Raw genomic sequence first — 26,215 nt, forward strand, 5'->3', positions numbered from 1 at the left:
TGGAATCATCCGTGTATTGGAAAAGTTTGGTATTAGGAATGCACTGATGAAAATTATGAATGACGATGTTAAAAAGTAAGGGACCCAGTATAGAGCCTTGTGGAATTCCTGTTGGAGTGTGAAGGAAGGAAGAGGTACTATTGTTCCACTTAATGGCCTATTGTCTGTTAGAAAGGTAACTGGAAAACCAGTTAATAGAGGAGGGGGAGAGATTGAAAAGAGAGTGTTTGGACAAGAGAAGTTTGTGGGAAACAGTATCAAAGGCCTTTGATACGTCTAGGAGAAGGGTAGATACAATGTTACCAGAATCTCGCGTGCATTTGATGATTTCAAGGAAGGAGAGAAGGGCAGTGGTAGTACTGTGTCCATTTCCAAATCCATGTTGAGTTGGAGAAAGAAGTTGATTGCCTAGGAGGTAGGGAAGGAGTTGCGAGTGTATGCATTTTTCAAGGTCATTTGAGATAGGGGACAGGATAGCTATAGGACGGAAGTTGGAGATTTCAGTATTGTTTCCTCCTTTGTGGAGAGGAATGATAAACACTTTCTCCAGAGGAGGGGTACATAGGATTCTTGGATTGAACGGGTGATAAGTATGGTGACGGGAAGGGCTATGTCATCTGCAGCTAGCTTGATAAAGTTAGATGGAAGGTTGTCTGGGACATGAGTGCATGGTTTTAGTTTTAGTAGAAGTTTTATTATGGTGTGTAGAGAGATGGTAAAGGGGGGTGAGTAGTGTTGATGTCAGTGGGACTAGATTTGAGGGTGTGGGATGAGGGTGGAGTAGAAGTGTTATTGGAAAATGATGTGGTGAGCTTCGCTATTGAATCAATAAAGAAAAAGTTTAATTGAGTAGCTAAGATATGCTCTGGAGAGCTAGGGTCAGGGCAGGGATTGTCTTTTTTGCCAGGAGAGAGGAGGGCAGATATACTGTTCCAAATATTTTTGGGTTGGATCTATGATTGTTTTGAAGCTTGGAGTAGTAGGACTTTTGGTCTAAAGCAATTTGTTTTTTCACTTTATTATGAAGTTGCTTATACTCAGTAAGGGTGTTTGGTGTTTTAGATTTATGGTAATGCTTCCAAGATTTATCTCGGAGATGCATGAGTGTAATAGTTGCTTTAGTTAGCCAAGGGGTGGATTTGGTTTTGATTTGTTTAGTTCTGGGGGGAGCGAAGCTCTAGTAGGTTATTGATTGTAGTATTTAAGTATGTAACAGCATCATCAAGAGGGAGAGTTTTTACAGGGTTCCAGTTCATATGTTTTAGTGAGTCAGAGAAAGCTAGAGGTTGAAGGTTTTTAGGGTATGAGTTCTTATGTAGTTGTGGTGAAGATGGAGGGAGGATTGTGAGTGACAAGCAAAGGCGGGGAGATGATCATTGAGGGAGTCGGGTAGGGTGCCATTGTCAGAAATGGAGTTGGGGTGAGAAACTAATATCCAGTCCAGAATACTACCGGAGTTGTTATCTTTATTAAATCTGGTAGGAGAGGTAATTATTTGGGTGTAGTTGTATAGGTTTATATTCTGAGGTGATGTAGGGGATTGAATAGAAGCCCAGTTTATATTTACGTCACCTAGGAGTATAGTTTCATTGTTTATACTGGATGAGAACCAAGTGAAGATATCTTCAAGAATGGGGATGTTATTTCCTGGTGAAATATAAAGGGCAGCTATACATATGTTTTTATGGTTATTAAAGTTGTTTTCTAGCAGCAACCTCTTCATTAGTTACAGATCTCTTTAATGTGGAATTATTCAGATGACTTTTATTTCTGCAGAAATTGTGTATTGTCTGGTATTGGTGGATTGTAATGATAGATGTTTTAGTGGCCTTTTATGTTTGAAATGTTCTGAAATGGGCAGTTTTGTCCTTATTGGTTCATAAGTTTTGTTTCATTGCTTAGTGGAAAAATGTTCAGAACTACGAATTTAAAACACACTCTAGCAAGTGATGCTGTATTATACAAGAAATATAATTTAAAACAATCAGGAAGGTGAATCAAAGAACACATGCATGTATATCTTTTATACTAAAATGCTGAACCCTTTACATCTTCATCAGACAATTAAGACTTAATTACATCTCATTCAACTTTTGAAGGCATCCTCACACCATTTTAACTTAAAACATCAGCCCTTTCTTTTAAAATAGGTCCTATAGACACTTGATCATTCAATCCAGGTGGGAGTGTGGCATTCAGTTTTAACTGTCATACTAACTCCCTTTTAAAAAGCATTCTCTGCCAGTCACCACCCCGGGGTTGATTCTAATCCTTTCCAAAACTGCAAATGTAAATTTCCAAAAGTTGGGGCAAGCTGGCGAGTGCCTATAAAGTGCGTTAGCATCCTTTTTCCTAGTAATTTCATACAGGTGGTCATAAATTCTTGTTTTTAATGCACTTTCTGTCTTCCCTATATAAAATCCTGCACAGTCCTCATACTTTGCTAAATAAACTATTTTGTTAGTTGCACAATTACCGTTCACAAATGTTACCTTACTATGCAATGCATTGTCCAGAACTAATGTTTTCTCTCTACAAATGTAGCTGCACTGGGCACAACTTCCACATGGCACCGTACCCTTATTGTTACCCCTATCCTTTTCTGACCCATTTTTGCTGCATTTGCTTAAAGTTTTTACCAGTTTTATAAGTTTTATAACTGGCTCGGGTCCCACCAGTTCATTATTTCTATTCTCCATATTTTTCTGCTTTTGTAAATCACTGCCTAGAAGTGGTAGATATTTATTACCCCACCCGTCCTTTCCTTTTTTAAAATACTTTTCCCCCCAAAAAAAAAAAAGACGGAGAATAGAAAGAGATTTGAAAAGGCATTGGTTCTAGAACAAAACTGTTACTCCCAGGACATCAGGAGGTTTGTGGTTAAGAACTGGAGGATTTTTAGGGTGCATAAGGAAATTAATGAACTGGTGGGACCTGAGCCAGTTTAGTGCTAGGTGGCTAGTATGCATTTGTATGAAATAAACTGGAATATTGTATGAAACACACTTGAAACTGTCCCCAGTTTTACATAATGGTCTTGTGTTTGCTTAATATATTTGGTCTGCAAGTTACTCTCATTACAGTCTCTCTTTACATGACTAGTGTGCATTTGCATGAAATATGCTGCAGTCTTTACTCTCTCTCTCTCTCTCTCTCTCTCTCTCTGGGTGCTGTATTTGTAAAACCAAGTTGAAACTGTTCCTGATTTTACAAAACGTTCCTAAGTTTGCTTCATCTTGATCACTTCCTAATAGAATTTGGGGTCAACAGCCCACATAAGTTACCAAATCCCGAACTACTGAGTCAGCTTTTAAGAGTTGTATTGTCAATTTATTTGTTTAATGGGAAAGTCCATCTAGGACAGAGCCTATTTTCAGTGGAGGCCCAGGGAGAAATCCTCCAGGCGCATGTCTTTGTAATGTGAGATGAAGCCAGAGCACCCAGAGGAAACCCACATGAACACGGAGAGGACATGCAGACTCCACACAAATGGCACCCCAGCCGAGAATCAAACCGGAGAACTTTTTGCTGTGAGGTGACAGTGCTACCCTCTACACCACCAATTTTCTAAAAGAGACGATAGTACATTTTTGACATTTAGCTTTAGTCCATGGTTCTGGCACTAGTTATTTGTGTGGGTCAAGTCTTCTTGTAGGATGGCTGAGTCTTTTGGGGATTTGATTGCTGCTCCTAACTGGCCATTATTTTGATTCATTTCATGATTATTACTAAAAACAGCTGTCATAGAGGAGGAGGTATTAGAAAACAACCTCCACTGGGTGAGGGGGGGGGGGGTGTTAAAAAATTCTGCTCCAGGTGTCAATTATGTTAGGTACACCACTGTTTGTTGTATTATATAGCTTGATCTTTTTATATTGCTGCATACTAATGCTTCATCAAGGCCATAATCCTTGAGCATGTCAAATCAGTAGGTCTGTTTGTAAGACTAGCACTTCTTTCTGTAAAACTGTTGCAGTAACAGAAAATAACACTTTCAAGTGATCACTATACAAAAAATGTGGTCAACTTTTAGGGATACCATCATTTTAGATGTCATATTGGGATATTCTTACTGAAACTTGAGAGTGTACAGGACAAACCATGTCATCGTCAAATGAAAAATAGTTATTTTCATCTTACTATCAAAATAAAGACTGTGTGATCTGCAGCATTAGTTTTTTTATACTACTTTATATAATACAATGTTTGCTTAAATGTTGTATTATCACTTTGTGACATTTAGAGAAAGGTCAGAACATATTTTTTTCTATAAAATATCAAGACATTTCCTATAAAATATCAAGACATTTCAAGGTATTTGCCAGTTTTCATGCCCACTCCCCTGGGCAGATGTGCCAAAATCAGAACTGCTCTGCTGTTTTGTTTTTCCTCCTCTCTGCAATAAAGGCAGTGGAAGACATTTTCACAACCCTCTGTATTTTTATAGTAGCTGCTGACTTTGCTGATGTCAGCAGTACTGATCGATTGTGAAAGACTGTCAACAGCATTTAACAGGGAAATCTATACGTTGTGCAGAAAGAGACAACTCTCTTTGCCTAAGTATGTGAACCTTTAAGCTTCAAACAGTGGGTGGGCCTTTCCTTCCTTTGATTCCAAGGCAAGGAAATTACATTTTAATAAAGTACAGGCAGATTTTTGGTACCTATAAAAATGCTGGAACCATACTATAGGGAGAAAAAACTAAGCTTTAAGTTAAACTGTAACAGGAGATGGACTTTTCCATGAACAGAAGCTTAGGCTTGAGTACTGGAGGGGGCATTGCACAACAGGTTTGAGTTATCACATACTAACTGCAGGTGGAGGAGCATGCTGCTGGTGGATATCCATAATGATTATTGAAAATCAGAGGATGCATATCCTTAATGATTGAAGCAGAGGAATATGAGAATGGCTCCCCAGGGAATGCTCCTGGACAAATAGTTAGGAATTAATGCAGGTTTTCTGTTTTGCTGTTGGATTCAGTCAATTAGGTCATTTTAAATCATGATAAGGACCATAGACTGATGCACAAAGCATTTTTTGAAGAGCAAACTTTCTCACATAATGGATCTACTCACACAAGATCAGTGGTGTCTGATATATCTCCCCCAGTTAACTTCAGTCTAGATGATAGGGTCTTAATTCCCTTTAGGCATTTTGTTTACTGAATGTGTGCAGCAGCTACTAATGGAGGTAAGAAAGCCTGCTACTGGAAAATCATATATTAGCAACTGGAAAAGGTTTTGTAGTTGGTGCCAACAACATAACCAACACCCCATTCAGGGCTAGTGTTTTTCTGGTTTCACAATATTTGTTTGAGTCACTAAACTATGGCCTTTCTTACTTTTTCATCAAGGTTCAATTATTGGCCATTTTTGCCCTTGGATCCTCCTCTTTTAGTGTAGTCTCATGGCAAACTGTTTTGGAAAGGGGTTTTGCATAACAGGCCTCCAAGAAAACTGGTGGTTCCTCCTTAGGATCTTAATTTTGTGTTAGAGGAGCTAACAGTTATTCATTATGAACCAGCTAATCTGTCTGGCTTGAGGTTCTTAACATAGAAAACTGTTTTACAGATTGCTCTGACCTCTGCAAGAAGAGTATCTGAGTTACAAACTGTTATGGTGAGTCAACTTTATCTCATTTTCCACAGATGCAAGGTTTTTGAGAACTAGCTCTTCTTTTATGAGCATAGGCGCTGGAAGCTGTTAAAGACTGGGGGGGGGGTGGAGGGTGAGAGTGGCACTTTGATCTAAAAGGAGCAATTTTTTATAACTATTTACTACCACAACATAGGTTCACTTGGAGGACATTTTAAGCTTAACCAGTTCCTTTTTGGTGCTTGAATTAACATTTTCTGATTGGTCTTACCTATCCCATGACTGATAATTGTATATTAGAACTAGTGGGAATAACGGTGATCATACCATAGATAATTTGAGGGGACCCTGGTAAGAGATGCAGCATTTAGGAACTGCCTCTATCCATTAGTGGCATGAGGGGCAATCCTGGAGTACATTTTCTATTACCCATCCTTAGATCCAAGTTGCATTTGAATGTGGACAGATGAACCTTGTTTTATTTGTATGGATAGTCTGTTCTGGAACAGTGGTAGCCTCTGTGAGATATATCCATCTCTCCACAACATTCAGTTTAGATACCTGGACTGAGTATTTCTGATACCATTTGACTTGCTGATGTTTAATAAGTCCATCTGCATTAGGTCAGAGGATGCCTTGTATGCCAGACATGTCACCACTAAGCACTCTGTAGGATACTGAGTATAGTAATAAATCTTTGAGGTGGTCCATGCAAGACCTGTTGGTTAGGACTTGTATCCTTTTAGTAAGGTATCTCTAAAGGTATTCCAATTGTTGCATGGGGCTGGACAGATACATGCTAAAGTGGGCATTATACAAAATGATTGACCTAATGAGAACTTTGTAAAGGGAGACAAGAACATCTCTAGATCTAGTCGCAATCAATTTGTTTATAAGCTGTGCAATATAGAAAGGCTTTCTTATAATTCTGAACACATGCTGGGCAAAAGTTAGGTCACTGTACACACAAGTTCCCAAATGCCAAACAATTGGGTCAGTTCTCAGAGGGCATTGCCATGATTTTGATACAAGTTATTATTTGGGACAAACCTTCTTGCATGATGGTTAAGACATTTTGGGATTCAATAACCACTCCTAGCTTGCAGTCATCTCAAACTTAGCCGGCCAAAGCCCTTTGGCATTTCCTTTTACTTTTGAGATGTATATGCCAAACAGAAAAAGTCTCAGCACCGAACCCTGGGGGACTCCATTAGTGATTGGTCTCTTCCCCTTCTGAACTCTGGGGGACTCCATTGCTGATTGGTCTCTTCCCCTATTTTGATTTCTTGCATCCTTTGAGCAAGTTGGCAATCCAGCTAGTGATGCAAGTGTTTGCTCCTACATTATTCATCTTTTGTATTAAATTTGAGCAGGGGATTGTGTCAAAAGGCTTGGCCAGGTCAAGGTAATGTGGTATGAACTGTTTTACCTTCATCCATTGCTTTGGTAACAAGAGTAAAGCTTAAAATTTGCCCATGATTTTGAGCCTTTCACACTTTCCTCTGGGCTGTTTTTAAACACATTTTTAGTGCCATGCATACATGTATGCATTCTTTGATTCACCTTCCTGATTGTATTAAATTATATTCCTTGTATAATACAGCATCAGTTGTTAGAATGTGTTTTAAATTTGTAGTTTTGAACAGTCTTCTAGTAAGCAATGAAACAAAATGTATAAACCAAATAATGACAAAACTACCCATTTCAGAAAATTTCAACCATAAAAGGCCACTCAAACATCTGTCATTACAATCCACCAGTATCAGTAAATATGCAAAATCTCAGCAGAAGTAAGCCATCTAAATAATTCCACATTGAAGGGATCTGTAACTAATGAAGAGGTTGATGCTAGGAAAGAGCTTTATATTTCATTTGGCTGTCGTCCTAGATGAATAATTTGCCTATGTTACATTAAAAAATGATATGCTAGTAATATTGCAATAGGGAATGGATGGCAAACTGATAACAAGTTCATAGTTACTGGGTAATTCCTCCAAAGGAGGACATTCACAGGACTGCAGCATCCACTCATTTTAAAGTACAACACAGTACAGTATCAGCGATCCATCTGCATACTGTGGGAGTAGAACCCACAGCCTTTTGCATCTAAAGGAAGGCTACTACCTGTTGTGTTACTAACAATGCAAACAGACTTGGAATAAGCAGCATTATTCCCTGAAGTTATTATTTATTTATTTATTTATTTCAGTTTGATAACCGGGGAGGTCCACTGGGCTCAGGAGCCCGTTTTCAGTGGAGGCCCGGGGAGAAAAGCTCCATATTACTTAGTAAAGTTAAAAAACAGGTAAAATTAAATTTAAGATTCAAACATATGGGTACATTAAGATAGAACAGAAAACATTAGGTTTTATGAATACTGGTAAAATTGTCATACAGAGACAGTATGAGGTACAATGGTTACATAGCATATGAGTCATATATTAACATGGTTGGTTAATAAGGTTATTTGGAATTTGAGTCTTGTTATGGCAGAGTGGAAGACCAGAGACAGTATGGGGTACAATGGTAACACAGCATATGGGTCATAGATTAACATGGATGGTTAATAAGGTTATATAGAATTTGAGTTTTGTTGGGGCAGAGTGGAAGACCAAGTGTAAATTGTAGGGAGGGGGATAAAAGGGAGTGCAGACTATTTACAGTATTTACAATATATACAAAAGGCAGCAGTAAGAAATAAATAGAATCATGGAACAAAGTGTAGGAAGAAGGAGTAGTATGGAGATACAATTAGTGTTGAGAGTAGAAGGCTAGGTGAGGAAAGTGCAGTTGCACTTCCTATTAGAGAATAAGTGGGAATGGAGTAGGGTTTTGAAGTTGTTAGGGTTTTGAGTCATTCATAAAGATGGAGGTAGAGAATTCCATTTTTTGGCTAAGGAAGAGGATAGGAGGTGTTGCCCGGCTGGTCGCTTTGGTGTGTGGACACTGAGTAGGTTTAGGTGAGTAGATCTAAGTGACCTGTTAGGGGTGTAAAGTTGTAGGATGTTGGATAGTGCAGGACATTTGGAGGGGTTAAATAATAGCCTACGGGCAGTGTTAAGTTGTAGGTAGTCTAGAAGGTTGGGGAGTTCTAGCCAGTTTAGTGAATAGAGGGCAGAGCAATGGTGGGAGGTGTGTTTGGCTTTGATGGCGAATTTAGAAATTTTATTATAACAACTTTCCATTTTTGAGGAAAGGGAGGCAGATAAGTTAGTTAATAGAGGGGCACCATACAGTAGTGAGGGAAGAATATAGGTAGTGGTGAGTGTTTGTCTAGAAGAAGGAGAGAGATAGTGAAAGTTTCTATATAGCAGGCCAAGTTTTTGATGTGTCTTCTTGATATTGAGTTGAATATGGGTGTCAAATTTTAGGTTTTCATCAATAGTGACCCCAAGTAGTTTGGCATAGGGAACAATTTCTATAGTTGAATTACTATGGCTTCTAATTTGGAATGAGTTTTTGTCGAAAGGGGAGGATTTTGAGGGGGGGGAAGAGAAGTATTTTGGATTTGTTACCATTTAGAGAAAGGTGGTTTTGGAGCATCCACTTCTCAGTGGTGGAGAAAGCTGTTTGTGTGTATGATAGAAGTTCTGGGAGGTTGGTGGCACAACAGATTAAAGTGGAGTCGTCGGCGCATTGTACAATTTTAGTATTAGGGATGGCAGAGTGAAAATCATTGATAAAGATGTTGAATAGCATAGGGCCAAGAATGGAACCTTGGGGAACACCAGTGGGGGTTGGAAGGAAGTTAGAGGTACCTTTCCTCCATTTTACAGTTTGAGATCTATTGGATAGGTAACTAAAGAACCAAGATAGTGTATTGTGAGAGAGGTTGAGGTTAGCAAGGTGGCTAAGGAGATGAGTATGGGAGACAGTGTCGAAAGCCTATGAGAGGTCTAGTAGAACTGTTGAAACTATTTTATCAGTATTGCGGGCACGGTTGACTGTATCTAGGAATGAGAGTAGAGCAGTTATAGTGCTATGGCCAGGGCGGAAACTATGTTGGGTGTGGGAGATGAGTTGGTTATTGATAAGGAAGGGCATTAACTGAATGTGAATGCATTTTTCCAGGATTTTTGATATTGGGGAGAGGATGGCTATGGGGCAAAAGTTTGAGGTATTATTGTTTTTACCGCCTTTGTGGAGAGGATGTATAAAGGCAGAACGCCACAGCTTGGGGACATAAGATTCCATTATGGATCTGTTGATTAGGATACTAATGGGGAGGGCGATTCCATCTGCAGCAATTTGTAAGAATTTGGATGAAATATTATCTGGAGCATTAGAGCAAGGTTTCAGTTTGCTGAGAAGTTTTTTTATATATGAGGCGGAGACTGGTTTAAGTTCAAAGGTGGTGGGAGGGTTGGGTATAGAGGCTGGTTTAAGTTCAAAGGTGGTGGGAGGGTTGGGTTTAGAGGCAGGGGTAGAGTGACTGAGCTGTGTGGATGGGTTAATTTGAAATGTCTTATTTAGTTCAGTTATACAGTTAATAAAGAAGGAGTTGAAAAGAGTGGCAATTTCTGGATCGGACTTGGTAGTGTCAGGGCAAGGATTATTTTTAGTGCCTGGGTTGAGGAGTGAATTAATGGACTTCCAGAATAGTTTAGGGTTTTTGGAGTGGTTGGCTTGGAGTTTCATATAGTAGGATTGTTTGTCTTTGGATATTTGTTTTTTAGTGAGGTTGCGGAGCTGCTTGTATTAAATAAGGGTCTCTGGATGTTTATTGTGCTGAGAACATTTCCAGCATTTGTCTCGCTGTTGCATGAGTTTTATGGTTTCCCTAGTTAGCCATGGGGCAGATTTGGATTTGATTCTTATAGTTCGGGGTGGAGCTTGGGAATTAAGTACATTTAGGAAAGTAGAGTTAAAGGATTCAACTGCTCTGTCAAGAGGAAGAGTTTTTAGATTGTTCCAGTTAGTTTGCTTGAGGGTATTGGAGAAAGTGAGAGCATTGAAGTTAGTTAGGTTATGTGTATGCAGGTATTTGTGCTGGAGATGGGGAGACTGGGTAGCTCGGTGGATGAAGGCAGGTAGGTGGTCACTAAAGGAGTCGGGAAGGATGCCCGAGTCTAAGATGTTGTTAGGGTGGGTAGCTAGGATCCAGTCCAGTGTAGATCCTGGAGGGTTGATTTTGTTGGGTCTAGTGATAGAGTTAGTTAATTGAGTAAAGTTGAATAGATTGACAGATTTGGCTGGGTTTAGGTTATTAATTTTGTTCCAATCTATGTTCACATCTCCTAATATGTAGGTTTCTAGGTTAATGTTAGTTGAGGCCCATTCGAGGATTTCTTCAAGGGTGGTAGTATTGTTACCTGGGGGAATATAAAGGGATATGAAGCAGATACTTTTGTGAATATTCATTTGTAGTAAACCTATTACTAGTTCAGCATTGTAGAACTGGGGAATGGGGTTTGGGTATGGAATAATGGGGAGTAGATTAGAGAATATCAAGGCTACTCCTCCACCTTTTCTGTTTAGGCGGTCAGATCTAAGGGTAGGATTTCTGAGTCAGAGATGGTAGGTTTTAGCCAAGTCTCAGAGATGGCTACAATGTCAGGAAGGTTGTGGTGAAGCCAGGCATGGAAAAGAGTAGTTTTATTTCTTAGGCTTTGGGCATTTAGAGTGATTATTTCTAGGCTTTTAAGGTTAGTGGTATTGTTACTTTGTGGCGGAATGAGGTTATTAGTGGTGCTAGGTCCGGGGTTTGGGTGGATATCACCAGATAGAATTAGGTGGATGAAGATGGGAGATAGTAGGAAATGTAGTTTGCTTTTTGACTGTTGATGACAATAGATTAGAGCCTTGTGGAAGTTCAAGTTGGTGGAGGTGGGTAAGATCTTTGGATTAAAGTAGTGGAGTACATTGGTCTGTAGTAGTGAGGGAGATATGTTATAGTAGTGAGTTGTGGTAGGGGTGAAAAGTGGAATGGGAGTTGAGAGGTGGGAGAGAAAATAGGGGGGAAGAGGAGAGGAATAATATGAGGTAGTATGGTGCAATGGGATTAGAATTAAGAGGGTGATGAAAGGGAATTGTAGAGTTAGAAGGAATGGAGAATGCATAATGTAATGGATTAAGATTGTAAAATAGAGAAGTATGGGATGTATAGTATAGGTAGGGTAAAGACAGATGTAAATCAATGGGTGTAGGTTTTAGTAAAGTGTGAGTGGGGAGTGGCTTTTAATTGATGGGAGGATAAGAGGAGGTATGTGTGGGGTGTGGTCTTTAAGTGATGGGAGGTAAAGAGAAGGGTGAGAAGGCCAGTAATTGGTCTGTTAGAGAATGGGAGGAGTTTAATGCAAAGATAAAAGTGCGAGTAGTGGGGGTGGGTGGGAACTGGGGGTAGGGTATGGGGAGCGGAGTGAGCCCGCAGGCCGAACGGAGCGGGTAGAGACAAGTGAGTGGAACAGATCAGGATGAACAATCAGTGGATTGCTGATAGCTCAGGGTAAGTGAAAGAGCAGATGACTAGAGAATAATAAATGTAAAGTGGTAATATTCAGAGGAGAAAAGTGGTATTTACTGAAGAGCAGAAGGCATGTGAAGGAAAGATAGGAGCTGGGTATAAGTTGCAGGGAGTAAAGATGTAATTTATAGGATGGCAGTATGGACTAATGGTTGCGACTAAATGAGAGCGCCACCTAGTGGACAGGCAGAAGTAAATATCTGGGAAAGGCTGGTCAAGGACTAGATACTAACTATGAGTCAGCTAATGGAGGCAACAATAGAGGGACTAAGGGTCTATAATCTAGCTACTGGATACAGAGGAGGGTATGGCTGCTGGCATTCCTGGCTAGAAGCTAACATTTACAATCTACAAGACATATAAAATATTAAATGTCAGCTTTCCTGCCAGTATCAGGAGAAGTTCTCAGCTCCTTATAAATTTTTTTATTTATTTAACATGAAAGTCCAATTTTTGACAAAGCCAATTTTTTAGCAGAGTCCTAGGGAAAAATGCTCAAGATACATGTCTTTGTAACATGGGAGGAAACTGCAACACCTAGAAGAAACCCACACAAATACAAGGACATACAGACTCCACACAGAAGGCACCCCAGCCAAGAATCAAACCAGAGAACCTCTTTCTGTGAGACAACAATACTGCCACTGCATCATCCACTTGACACAACTAAATTTCTCAATTTCACAGCAGAAGAAATCTGGAAAAAGGCAAAATTTATTTGGGGGAGGCAAAGGACCAAAACCAGGGATACATTTTAAATATTGGTTGTATAATCTTAGAAAGTTGCTAAAATAGTTATTTGTTACCATGTGTTTCCAAAAAAGATAGGAAGACTGAATATTTTGTGTTACTATGTGTTTCCAAAAAAGATAGGAAGACTGAAACTTAAAGGAGTATCATTGTTTAGTGAATTCCATTCTCACTGATTTGCCAGAAAATTACAGATTTAAGAGGAACAGACCAAAAGTATGAGCCAAATATTTTGTCAAAATCTACAGTTGAGACCTATGGACTAAACTCCCTGAATAAGTGGTGGTTTGGGTTGAGAATGCAGGCTCCTGTACCTAAAGTACAGGGTTCGAGCCTCTGAAATTTTAACCACCAATTAAATGTAACTGAGGCATTTCACACACACGCTACTTAAATAAACAAATGGAGCACACCATTGGCTTCAGATGCTGACTGACAGCACTTCCATTGCAGCAGAGATCTTGTAGAGTGTAGGCTTACAGCTTTCTTTCAGTGAAGGAGTCCTGGAGTTCATACAATGGAATTTCTAAGAAATTTAAAGAGTTTGCAATGGGAACACCCCAAAAATGCTGTTATCGTTTCGTTGCAGTATTTAGTTGCTGATATGGTGTGCAGATTATGAACATCGGACTACTGCAGTTCACTTATAGGTTCATAGGTTCATACTAGGCTATCTGCCCTAGGGCATTTATAAGCCTAGCCTGAGTGTGTGTGGCTTTCGCCACCCCTTGGGATGAGAATACTATGCCCATTTAGGGTTTAGTTTACTGTGCCTCTGTCTAGTATTGACACAGAGGTGACCCCCGGGGTAAACCTACGATCTCCCATCCACTCGTCAAGATTTCTCTTGAAGAGAGTCAGTGAGGGGCTCTGCCTAACATGGACTGGGATTTTGATCCAGAGTGTAGGGAGCCTCTGGGTTATGAATCTGTCCCTCCAGCACGTCCTATTTATTTCTGTGTTGAGGTTCAAATCTCTCGCGCTTGTGGCTCTGGTGGATTTGGATTTTCTGAGGTGGAGCATGTCCATTAATTCTGGATTGGACATGGGCTTGTACGTCAGACATAGATCGTCTCTGAGTAGGCGGTATGCGACTGAACAGAGCTGGAGTTTCTTCAGCCGGGCAGCATATGACATATGTTTGAGACCCTTGATCCTCTTGGTGAGGTACTTTTGGGGTCTTCCTAACTGCTGCAGGTGTCGGGTAAGGTACATCCCAAATGGGGCATTTTACTCAATTATGGGCCTGATAAGGGAAGAGTACAAGGGCACAATGACCTCTCTTGATCTAGATGTGAATCCTTTCATGATAAGGTGGGTAATATAGAAGGTCTTCCTAATCTCCTTGGCAACGTGAGTGTCAAATGAGAGGTTACTGTCAACTTGGGTCCTTAGGTCCCTGATTACTTCTTCCGTACATAATGGATTACCGCCTATGTGGTAATTTTTGGGTACTTTGTTTTTCCCAAAGGGTATGACTATACATTTTTTGGTGTTCATTTTAAGGCCATGGCTCTGGCACCAGTTATCCGTTTCTATGAGGCCTTTCTGAAGGATGCTTGTGTCTGCTGGAGTATCAATTATGGCGCCCAGTTTGCAGTCATCTGCGAACTTTGTTAGCCACAATCCTCCTATGTTTGCTTGCACCTCGGAAAAATAAATGCCGAACAAGAGGGGTCCCAGGACCGAGCCCTGTGGGACACCACTTGTGACTGGCTTAGAGTCTGACATGGCTCCAGAAATTCTGACCTTGTGGGTTCTGTCCTTGAGCCAGTTTGCAACCCATCTTATGACATATGGGTTTACGTTTAAGCTGGTGAGCTTGTCTATTATGCCCGAGTGGGGTATTGTGTCGAAGGCTTTTGCAAGATCAAGGTAGGCTGTGTGAACTGCCTTACCCTCATCAATGGCCTTAGTGACTGTCTCAAAAAAGTCAACCAGGTTCAAAAGGCAGGATCTGCCCTTGACAGGGCCGAACTGGGTAGGATCCAGTGTCTGCAGGTCCCCAATGTCTTTGTTTAAGAGTTCCATAATGATCCTCTCCATAGCTTTGCAAACCAGGCTTGTCAAGCTTATGGGGCGGTAATTTCCAGGGTCCATAGAAGCACCTCCTTTGTGGAGTGGGACCACTGTTGCTGTACGCCATTCTTTGGGTACATATCCTGTAGTAAGGCTAAGATTAAACAGCAGCCTTATGTGCGGGTTTAGTTTCTCTTGGAGTTCATGTAGCACACAACCTAGGATACCGTCTGGTCCCATTGATGCTGTGTTTTTAGCTTTGGAGAGGGCGGCTCTCACCTGGGCATCTGAGATGTCAGGGGAGGCTACACTCTGCTGGGATAGATATTTCTCCTTTTGGGGGGAGGGGGGAGAGAAATTTGCACTGAACCTGTCTGCCAGTATGTTGGCAATGTTTGTGGGTTCAGTGTATTTTTTGTCATTTTGGACTATCTCTGAGCATATCTGGGAGTTTCCACCCAGGTTTCTAACATAACTAAAGAAGGCCTTGTGATTGTCTTTAGTGTCTTTTGTGATTTTTCTCTCAAAGTTGGCCTTGGATGATTTTATGCGTGATCATAGTTTTTTGCTAGTACTGATCAGAGATGCCTTCCCTTTTGGGGATTTTGCTCTGTCTTGTAGTAGCTTCCTCCTCCTGTTGTAAAGCTTGTTTATGGCTGGGGTCCAGCAGATAGGATGCCTGCCTTTGGGGGAATGGGTCTTGGTTTTATTTGGGATTGCATGATCCATGCATTCTTGAAGGTGTCCGTAGAAAGCGTTTATAAAGGATTCAGCGGTGTGGGCTGTGGTTTTCACTGGCCCAGGGGCCTTGAAGGATACCACTTCAGTCTTAAGAAGTGTGAAGTCAGCTTTTGAGAAATTCTTCACTGTGGTCTTTTGTGCTGGGGGTGGGGGCGGGATGTGGATTTCCAGTGAGATTAATTTATGGTCTGATCTCACCAATGAGGGGTATACTTCCGGTGTGGAGCATTGTGTCCCCATGTTTGTGATGATCAGGTCTAGTATATTATCTCCTCTTGTGGGAGTGGTGATTAGTTGTTCCACTGCATTTGAGTTTATGAATTCTAGGAACCTTTGGGCTAGGGTGTTGGGGCTTGAGTAATGCTCCCAGTCTATGTTTGGGTAGTTGAAGTCCCCCAATATGATGGTATTTGGAGAGACATTCATACTCTCCAATGTCTTCAGGAAGGCTGAGTGGGGTTCCTGAGTTTGAGAGGGTGGTCTGCAGCATGCTACAAACTGTAGGGCAGTTTTGCCTACGGTTAATTGCACCTGGATGGTCTCCAATGCTTCGTGCGTTGCCACTAACCTGGAGATGTGGGTATCTTTGATGAATATGGATACTCCCCCTCCTTTTGTGGTTCGGTCCAAGTTTTGAGGCCGAAAAGCATGATATGAGGTATACCCTGGTAGTGCTGGGGTGCTCTCAGGAGCCTTGAACCAGGTTTCAGTCACTGCACAGACATCGATGTTCTCCATACTGAGGAGTGCTTCGAGAGCGTGCATCTTGAGGTTTAGACTTCTGGTGTTGAGCAGCATTACCCTTAGTTTTTTTCCACCTGTGTTTTCTAGGGAGGTGGGTTTGTCTTTTGAGCCTTGCCTAAAAAAGGCACTATGGGGGTGGCAAGAGCCTTGCTCAGGGTACTATTATTAAACAGTTATGGTTTGTGGGTGTTATACTATCATCCCTGTGACTGGTGCTTTGTCTCAGAACATCAGAGACTAAGTAGGTTGTGAAGGACATCCATGTGAAACTGCCATTGTTTTGGTCACTACATTATCTGATTACATTATGGGACCTACTGAACATAATGCAACTCTTGGCTATGTTTCTTGACTCAGAAGGAAAGCTACATGGGTCAAGAGTTTGAATTAGCATTCAGTAAGTTGGTGTTATAAATATGGTTATTTATCACTGCAGATAGTCAGGCTGTTCACTGACAATCATATTTGTAGGAGGGCATGCAGAGTAATTTATAAAGAAGGCTAGAATGTGGGCTTCTAGAACTTATCTATACTACACACAACAGCTACTTAAATAAACAAATGGAGCACATCAGCTACCACACACACACACACACACACACACACACACACACACACACACACACACACACACACACACACACACACACACACACACTTAGCATTCAGTAAGGTGGTGTTATAAATATGGTTGTTTATCACTGCAGATAGGCTGTTTACTGACAATCATATTTGTAGGAGGGCATGCAGTATAATTTATAAAGAAGGCTAGAATGTGGGCTTCTAGAACTTATCTATATCACACACAACAGCTATTTAAATAAACAAACGGAGCGCACCAGCTACCACACACACACACACACACACACACACACACACACACACACACACACACACACACACACACACACACACACACACACACCAGCTACTTAAATAAACAAACGGAGCACACCAGCTACTTAAATAAACAAACAGAGCACACCAGCTACTTACATAAACAAACGGAGCACACCAGCTACTTAAATAAACAAACGGAGATTTGATCAGGTAGTTGTTTCCGCACAGTTTTAGTTTAAATACCATGTGACACACACATGAGTCCTTACAGGTCTTGCAGCTGTAAAAGTGTGTTTGTGTGGGGCATTCCCTCCCCTCCCCCCTTGGCCTATGGTTCCGGCACCTATGTTTATGAGTAAAGTGGTATTTGAGTTTACTTTAAGGCAAACTATCCATCTCCCTGTATGGATATGTCATATTTTGGATGTCCACAGACCCCTCTGGCACGATCATGACAGAACTAAATCTTTCAAATCATCATATCAGTTGTTCATTTCTTGTCAAGGTAAGAAGGAGGGGGTCTATATCACGAAATCGAACTTCCAAAATATCGAACACCATAAGTTCGAACTTGGAAGATCGAATTCGAATAACATCGAAACTTCAAAACAGTGAATTTTTTCCCAGGGAAAAAATTCACTGTTCCGAAAAACACACACATAACACAATCACACCAAACACCTTCAAAACCTACACTAAACCTGACATACACCACTATCTATGCACTATCCTTAACCCAGTCCTAACCCTAAAGTCTGTCACTACTGCACACTTACCTGACCCATGCCCTAACCCTAAAGTCTGTCACTACCTCACACTTACCTCACCCGCACCCTAACCCTAAGGTCCGTCACTATTGCACACTTACCTGACCCGTGCCCTAACCCTAAAGTCCATCACTATTGCACACTTACCTGACTCACGCCCTAACCCTAAAGTCCGTCACTACCACACACTTACCTGACCCTCGCCCTAACCCTAAAGTCCGTCACTATCGCACACTTACCTGACCCGCGCCCTAACCCTAAAGTCCGTCACTATCGCACACTTACCTGACTCGCGCCCTAATGTCCGTCACTACTGCACACTTACCTGACCCTCGCCCTAACCCTAAAGTTCGTCACTACCCATTTGTACACTTACCTTGACCCAGTCTGAAAATGCCAAAGCCGCAGAAATGGCCAACCAAATTCTTTCCCTGGGAAAGACTTCGGGTTTCCGTGGCTTTGACATTCTCACCTTTCGGACTACCAATTTCGGCCTTCTGGTATTCGGTGTTCTTCACTTTCAATTTTGCAATAGGAACCCGAAGGAGGAGACAACCTGTGTCTTAAACAAGCTATTTCTAAATGGTTGCCTCAGGCCATTACCTTTTGCTAACCTCACTGCAACAAAACTATTCCAAGCAGGGTCAAAGTCCACTCTACAAGGGCCTTGGCCTCTTCTGTGGCTTTTTGGAAAGGGTTGGATTGTAGAAGAATTCCACAAGTAGCAACTTGGTCTTCTATACACACTTTTAGAAGGCACTACAAGCTTTCGTCCTTCTCTAGGTCAAGATCAGGCTTTGCAAGGACCATTCACCAGGGGCTCCTGGACCCTTCCACTTCCACTTACCACATGTATTAACTTAAGTTAATCTACCCATATAGCTACGGCTACTGTAGCAGTGAGCAATACAATGAACATACTACACTTGTATATGTAAACTTACCATTACAGCAGATGTTTAAATGATCACTGCTGCAGTAACCATTCCTTCCCTCCATCCCCCTTGATTTTTGGTGTGTTTTTTATGCCAGGGTGTGAACATTTATTTTTTGTTGTTTTTAGTATTGTCCTTTCAGGGTTCAACCTCCCTCTCTCTGCTGGCAGGAAAGCTGTAAAGGGCTTTGCAACCAAACTTGTCTTTTAGTCAGCTCAACTTGAGCTATGTAATCATTTGAGCAAGTGGAAGGTGCCCTGAAGCTTTGGAAGCTGGCCGGCTGTTATATCCTTAGCAGGATATAACCCATATAGTTAAGGCTACTACAGCAGTGATGATTCGAACATTTACTGTTTTAGTAAGTTTACTTAGACAACTGCACTATGCTTAACCGTGCTAAATGCTTTTGACGGGTCTAAGGAGAGGGATCCAATGGCACCACTTTATTAACATTTTTGCAGATACAATCTGCAATTTCTAGAAAGGCAGAATCAGTCATTTGATGGGGCGCATTGCCATGTATAAATGATTACCAGCTTTAATAAATAACACAAATTTTAAGATATTCAATAGTAATAGGAGTAATATGAAACATATATGCATACATTTTCAGAAATTTACCTTGATTTTGTAGTAGCTTTCACATGCGGAGTCCCCTGTCTCATTCATGTACACCTTCCCCTTCTTATGGGTGAATGCATCCCATATACTCAAGCCTTTTCCATCCTTGTTCCAGGCTCCTTCTGTTTGATAAGCTGAATTTCCAACACCCCACAGAAAACCTGAAACAATGGAAAAAGTCTTTAATAAATAATAACAGTACTGTGACTTAATATGACACACATACATTGCTTAGTCTGTTAATGAAGAACCAGATGAAACAACTAATGTGTTATAAGAATCTGATGTATTTACTTCTGCTTCTTGACAGAGCATTAAAGTGATTCTAAAGAAAATGGGTCAGCATTATGGATATCAGTTTCTGAAGCTGTACAAAATCCTAGGAGTCAAGCTCCATTAAATCTGATATTATTTTTCACCACTCCATTTTCTCAGATTTTTGGTTGGGTGTAGTTGCATTCTTTTTGAGATCCCTAGGGTAGTCATATTAAGTAAGGTATGAGAAATTAAATGATGACTTGCTTTTAAATGTCCTTCCATCTAATTGAAAGTAATATTTTCTGCCATAAAGAAAGTTATAATATTCCATTATGTGAAAGTATATGAAAAAAGATGCACACAACATATTTTGATACATCTGGAATATAATGGCTATGACTAAATCAGTTGCAAATAATCTTTGACCAAAACACAGAAATCCAAGTCCCACACCTTGCAATTAACATATTTCTTGGGTATGAATTCAATTTCTGTGAATATGACTGCCTAGCATTTTCTTGAAACCTAAAGATGACCCCATACAAACGTTATAGAATCAAAAGCTATAAATGGGAAAGAAAGGAAACTGGCATAGGAAGTGTAGATTAAGTTATCAATATTTTAAATAGTGCTTGCTTAATGTTTAAGCAAATATTTGTGTACTTATTAAGTCTATTTCTCATGTTTTTCTCAAAGTGGTTGACAATTAAAAGCAACTTTTAACCTTTGTAATTATTTCCTACATAAAAGGGGCATAACAAATACATTTGAAAAATGTTTGCTCCTTGCTTGATATTTTTATATTGTGTAAAGTGATTTGGAAAGATGCTATAATATAACTGTACACTAACCCATAACTGCTACTAATCAGTTTCCTATAATGCAAACTGCCATAATCTACACATTTTTGAAAGACTTAATATGCTTCAATGTTCTGGCCTGCCAGAGCCCATATGGTAATTATGTGAAATATCAGGACCTTCCCGAAACATGGAGACTGAATGGTCAAAAATGGAGTTACATTGTACTAAGGTTGAGATGGTAATTTATTGGGATATTCCCTTTTTTCTGAGGTATGGTGATCCTGGAGTTAGTATATGTGCATTCAAGGGAGGGAGGGTGAGCTGGCCCCCCACAAAAAGAAATTTTAATAGAAGAGTGATTTTCAAGGTTTGCCTTTTTCCTGGGTTTTCAGTCTTTTTTTCCAACTTGTCAGCACTAGGCATTTTGTGTTCAGACATATGAAGCTAGTATACTACATATGTGACTAGGCCTGAAACCATCAAACAGTGTCATCACACAGGAAAACCTTTGATTTTTTAAGGACTGTCTCAGTTTTTAGCTGACATGTTGTGTTTTTTTTAAATAATATCACCTCACATTATAACAAAAGCAAAGATATTCTCTTGAGTTATATTATTGAAACTAACACAAAGCACAGTCATTATTAACTTATAATTGCATTGCTAAAGTGGTCTGGACTTATAATTGCCACACTGACACTTTTTTGAAATATATTTTTTCTGACTTTGTTAACAATAAAACAACAATATATGAAAGTAGCTAACTCTTTTGTTGCTAGTAGCGAGGACCCTTGATGAGAGCAGTGGCACTCTGTAACTGAAAACCATGAATTACATTTGCACTTGTAGCCTGTTTAAATTACATTTGCATATTATTCTCATTAACCTAACAGTAAAAGGTCACAAACAGTTTTTGAAATTTTTTGGTTATGATCACTTACTTGACCAACAAGTAGCTAGACCCATACTTGTCATGTACAGAAAGTACTGTTCTTCTAACACATTTCAGAAATTGGATTTTGTTTTCCAAGTGTCTCCCTCCCTTATGGATAGGCTTTATAATATTCAAATACAATTCATATGCAGTGCAACTTTAAGAGTAAGATAAGCACTGAACTATTTTTGAGAGTGGTAAAGGAATACATCATATAACACATACAGAGCCTCGTGAAGTAACTTTTAACATACAGTTTTATTTTCCTTTTGGCTAATTTCACAAACAAGCATATTGTTTGCTTACTTTTATGCAATGTATGCTTTTGATAACCATACTATACTATGAGAAAGGGGTTTTCATTACAAATACTTCTTTATGTCACATTTATGATATCTGATGGTCAAAATTAAGGATTTGTGATTACAGATTAAAAACAGTATCACATTTATGATATCTGACTGTCAGATCTAAGGATTTGTGATTAGAGATTAGACCTGTTTTATCCACAGTTTCTCTGAATAATACCTGGATGAAAAACAATATACAAGAAATGTAAGTCCCCAAGTCAAAGTCTTCCTCCACATTATTCCGTGGGAGGTGGGGCTGAAGGGGCTGCAACACCATGACATCTAAACTTAAGAATTATCTTCCAGGATCACTGTAAAGATGATGAAATGCCCACGTAATAGGTGACATACATTTATAACCTGTTATATATTATACTGTTAGGTAACATACCATTACCTGTCATGAATTACTTGTAATGGATTATTTGCCAAGATCATTCTAATGCTGATCAAATGTGCATGTAGCAGGTAAGCTGGAATCCTTACCTGTCATACATTGTACCTTTTGGTAACATACAGCTATTCTTTTCCTCGGCCATTGTAATGATAATCGTGTGCACAGGTGACATGCAGTTATTACTTGTCATACATTCTGCCTCTAAGGTACACACAATTATTACTTGCCATATGCCATACCTTCTGACATGAAGATAGAGATGTACTGTTTATCACATACATTTTATTCACAGTTGTCCATCTATGTCCTGTTATTCAGCTTCTTCATTCTCACCAATGTTAGGGAATTGTGTTTTCAACCTATGTTCATAGTATTATGGTTTACACAACTGTAGTTCAGTGAGGGTACCTTCTTCTATAGGTAAGTACAGGTAATTATGTTTCTGTCATTACTGCAAGAGCAGGAAGCCACATTTGTCATAAATATAATTATCAGGATACCTAATTTCAATAACTTAAGCTGAAATGATATATGAGCTTGGAAGTGATGGAAACACCACTGACAAAATAAGACTGTAAAGAAATTATGAATAATTTGCTGTTGTGTATGAATTGCATTGCTACACACATACAATAGTTATTGTTAAATGAGGGACACACTTCAGTAAAAACATTTATATGTATTGATAATTCATAGGTTCATAGCTTAATTAACTAGGCTACAGTTCTTGAGATATATTCATATAAAGCAATCAGATGTTATTTGTATTATGCTATTTCATAGATATGGTCATGCAAAGAATCCTAAGAGGCAGGAAGAAACAATTCAGAATTATAACAAAATAAATTAGTATGCATGATGTTTTCTGCAGAATAAACTACTGTACGTACTGTAAGTTGTGATGCCATGGCTGTTCACAGACTAATGAAATCTGTTTTAAAAATGTTACATATTTTTTTCTTTTTTCTTTCTTAATTATTACTAGTAGTACATTTGGTCTGTGAGATGTGTGTTTCTCATGGCTGGGATCCCTGTGACCTTTTATTTTCTTTTTGAATGCAGAAAGACAGGTAAGGACATGAAATGTCTTTAGGTGTAGTTTTCGTGAGTGCTTGCATCTCCTGTGCTAGCAGGTCATACTCCACTTCAAAGAAGTAGCTGCCTGGAACTGTGAAGAGAAAGCAGAAAATGAAATGCAGACAGTGAAGACATGTATGTTGCTATCCTGTCTTTTGATTTAGTCTATTGTTTCTGGGCTGGTGTAGTTAAGCTCTTGGCCTTTACAAATGCTAGAACTGTTTTGGTTACTTTTGCTGTAAAGCAAAACAACTAAGTCAAATTATAACCGTGGAATTGAAATGTATACGAACGTGAGCCTGGTCTTTGCTCTTTTTTGTCTTTGCTTGGAAGAATCAGTTGCACATCTGTGGAAAAGTTCTATATGTATGTGTTTAATATTTTTCTAACTCAGATTAATTAGAGCCAATATTTCTTAGTAAGATATGGGTAGGAAGTCTAGTTATCTGTGTATCAGGTTTTTCTCTACATACTGTCCTCTATCCAGTGTAACTAAACTTTTTTTAATTTTCCCATGTGCACTTTCTCGCTTCTTTGCATATTTAGCATGTAACTGCACTGTTGCATTATTGTTTAAAAATGATTCTATGCACATTTAAGTTCTTATGGCTGGTCTTTATTATAAGTGTATTATTGCTTTTTAGAGAATGGGCGACCTGTATATCTTACCTTGATTGGAGAACAAACATTCTCCATCAGGGTGTTAATCTACAGGTAATACCCACTGAAAAATGAGTCCACCATTTCAGGGCAGCATATCAAGCTGCTGTAGAGCTCAGACTGAAAAGGATAAATAAATAAATAATGGCTGCCATTATTCTATGCTCATTAAGCAGTGCTTTTGCTGTTTAGCGAGTGTAAAACAAAAAAGAGTAAAATAAAATGTGTTTGTGTGTGTGTGTGTGTGTGTGTGTGTGTGTGTGTGTGTGTGTGTGTGTGTGTGTGTGTGTGTGTGTGTGTGTGCGTGCATGTTTATGTCTGTATATGAGAGTGTATGCATGTATGAAAGGAAGAGAGAGAGATGATCGAAAATAAATGAACAGGAAAAAGTGTGTTTGTGTTGCTGTCTTCCTGTGTGAGTGAATGCGTACATGAAAGCAGAAGAGAGAGTGTGTGTGTGTGTGTGTGTGTGTGTGTGTGTGTGTGTGTGTGTGTGTGTGTGTGTGTGTGAGATAGAGAGAGAGAGAGCGAGAGAGAGAGAAAGAAAGTAAAGAGTGAGAGTGATCAGGTGATCCCTGGCAGCAGCTGCATCACATAAGAAGTTTGTGTACCTCTCAAACCTCTAAACCTCTTAGCCCAAGAAATCTGGACAGAGCCCCAAATAATGGGGAAACAAAGGACCAAATACAGGGATGGAGTTTAAATATTGCTCTTATAAACGTAGAAAGTAATAACAGCGTTTCCATTAGCATGTATTTTTGAAGGATATGAAGTATGAAACTGAAATGTCTGTCATTACTTAGTGAATCTGATCCTCGGTGATTTCACAGACCACTACAACTTTTATGAGCAATTGACAGACCATATGAGCCAAAAATCTGGATATTCTGTAAAAATCTGGACAGTTGAAAGGTATGCTCTCGACTCTTAGCTCAGGATTACTGGATAAGCCTAAAATAAAGGGGAGAGAAAGGCTCAATATAGGAACATATTTTAGCTGAATATTGGGGTTTGTGTTAGCATGCATTTTCTGAAGCAGAGGTGTCCCTGTGTGAGACAGAGAGTGGGTGAGCTGGACTACTGGCAGCAGCAACAGTAAAGGTGTCATACCTCAGGACCTTTCAGCTGAAGAAATCTGGATAAACCCTAAAATAAAGGGGACACAAGGGCTCAAAAATAGAAAGGGATTTTAATTACTGCTCTTATAAAATTACAAACTTGCTTAAATAAAGGATTTCTGTTAGCTTGCATTTTCTGAAGAAAATAAAAGTCTGAAACTCAAATGTATGTCATTATTTAGCAACTTCAATCTGCAGTGACTGCCAACAAACCAAACGTCTTAGGAGTAAGGGACCAAAAAATAAAGTAAATACCTGGTTATTTTTTTTAAAGTGTTATATTTTGGATGTAAAATGCTTCCTCCAACACCTTTAACATATACTACAGCAAGTCTGAAACATTAGGTGAAGAACTATTTTATATAAAAATATATTAAAAATATAAATATATAGAAATAAAAAGTAAGCAAGTAAAACACAACAATTTTACAGACAGCCCATTCTCTAAGCACAATAATGCCCTGTGTTTCTTCTGCTTCTGTCTGTGACGTCGGGCCTCAGAACACCTCTGGGCAGGCATTATTTCCACAATAACACACAACCTATTGGGCATTACTGCTTGATTAGTGTCTGACAGGTGGGCTATCAATACAAACTCCCATCTCCACTTAGCTAGACTGTTTGGGCAAAACCCCATCTCCATTTAGCTAGATTGTTTGGGCCTAGTAACAGTGGAAATATTAATGTGAATCATTTCATATTTGGCTTAATTAAGAGAAGTAGGTAACTGGAGGTCTCTGGCATTCAGGAAGAAATCTGTGAGGAACTGGAGAATGCTGAGTGTTAAAACAGGGATGTAGGGTATTAGGTCAAAGACTCAACTCTAAAGGTGGCCTGTGTGCAGTCTAATCTGAGGGTGGATGTTGAAATTTCATTCACAGAACAGTAGTGCACATTCCTGTTATGTTGTTGTGTCCAGGTTGTATTTTGTGAACTTTCTGTGTTAGACTTGTGTGAATTTTCTTTCTGTTTCTTTAACCTGCTGGGTACCAGTGGTGTGACTTGAGAAACCATCCCTCTGGTGACAGCTTGGACCTTTTTTCACATTTTGTGGCAGTTTATGACACTGTTATTCACATACATAATTGACACTGTTGGGTTGAAACCCTGTCTGTCCCACCAGGTGTCACATCAGTATTCT

At 39.6% G+C, this 26,215-nt stretch overlaps 1 protein-coding gene across 2 annotated transcripts in view; it reads right to left on the minus strand.

Moving 5' to 3' along the window:
• LCTL (lactase like) overlaps positions 1-26,215 on the minus strand; it is a 499,576-nt gene that overhangs the window by 461,276 nt on the left and 12,085 nt on the right. For both annotated transcript variants that reach the window (XM_044077870.1, XM_044077869.1), the window contains exon 2: positions 19,478-19,638. In XM_044077870.1, coding sequence (XP_043933805.1) covers positions 19,478-19,638 — 161 coding nt within the window. The remainder of the gene's footprint in view (positions 1-19,477; positions 19,639-26,215) is intronic.

The sequence above is a fragment of the Protopterus annectens genome, chromosome 7.part0 (assembly GCF_019279795.1).
Source record: "Protopterus annectens isolate FY-2018-M chromosome 7.part0, PAN1.0, whole genome shotgun sequence".
NCBI classification, from domain to species: Eukaryota; Metazoa; Chordata; order Ceratodontiformes; family Protopteridae; genus Protopterus; species Protopterus annectens.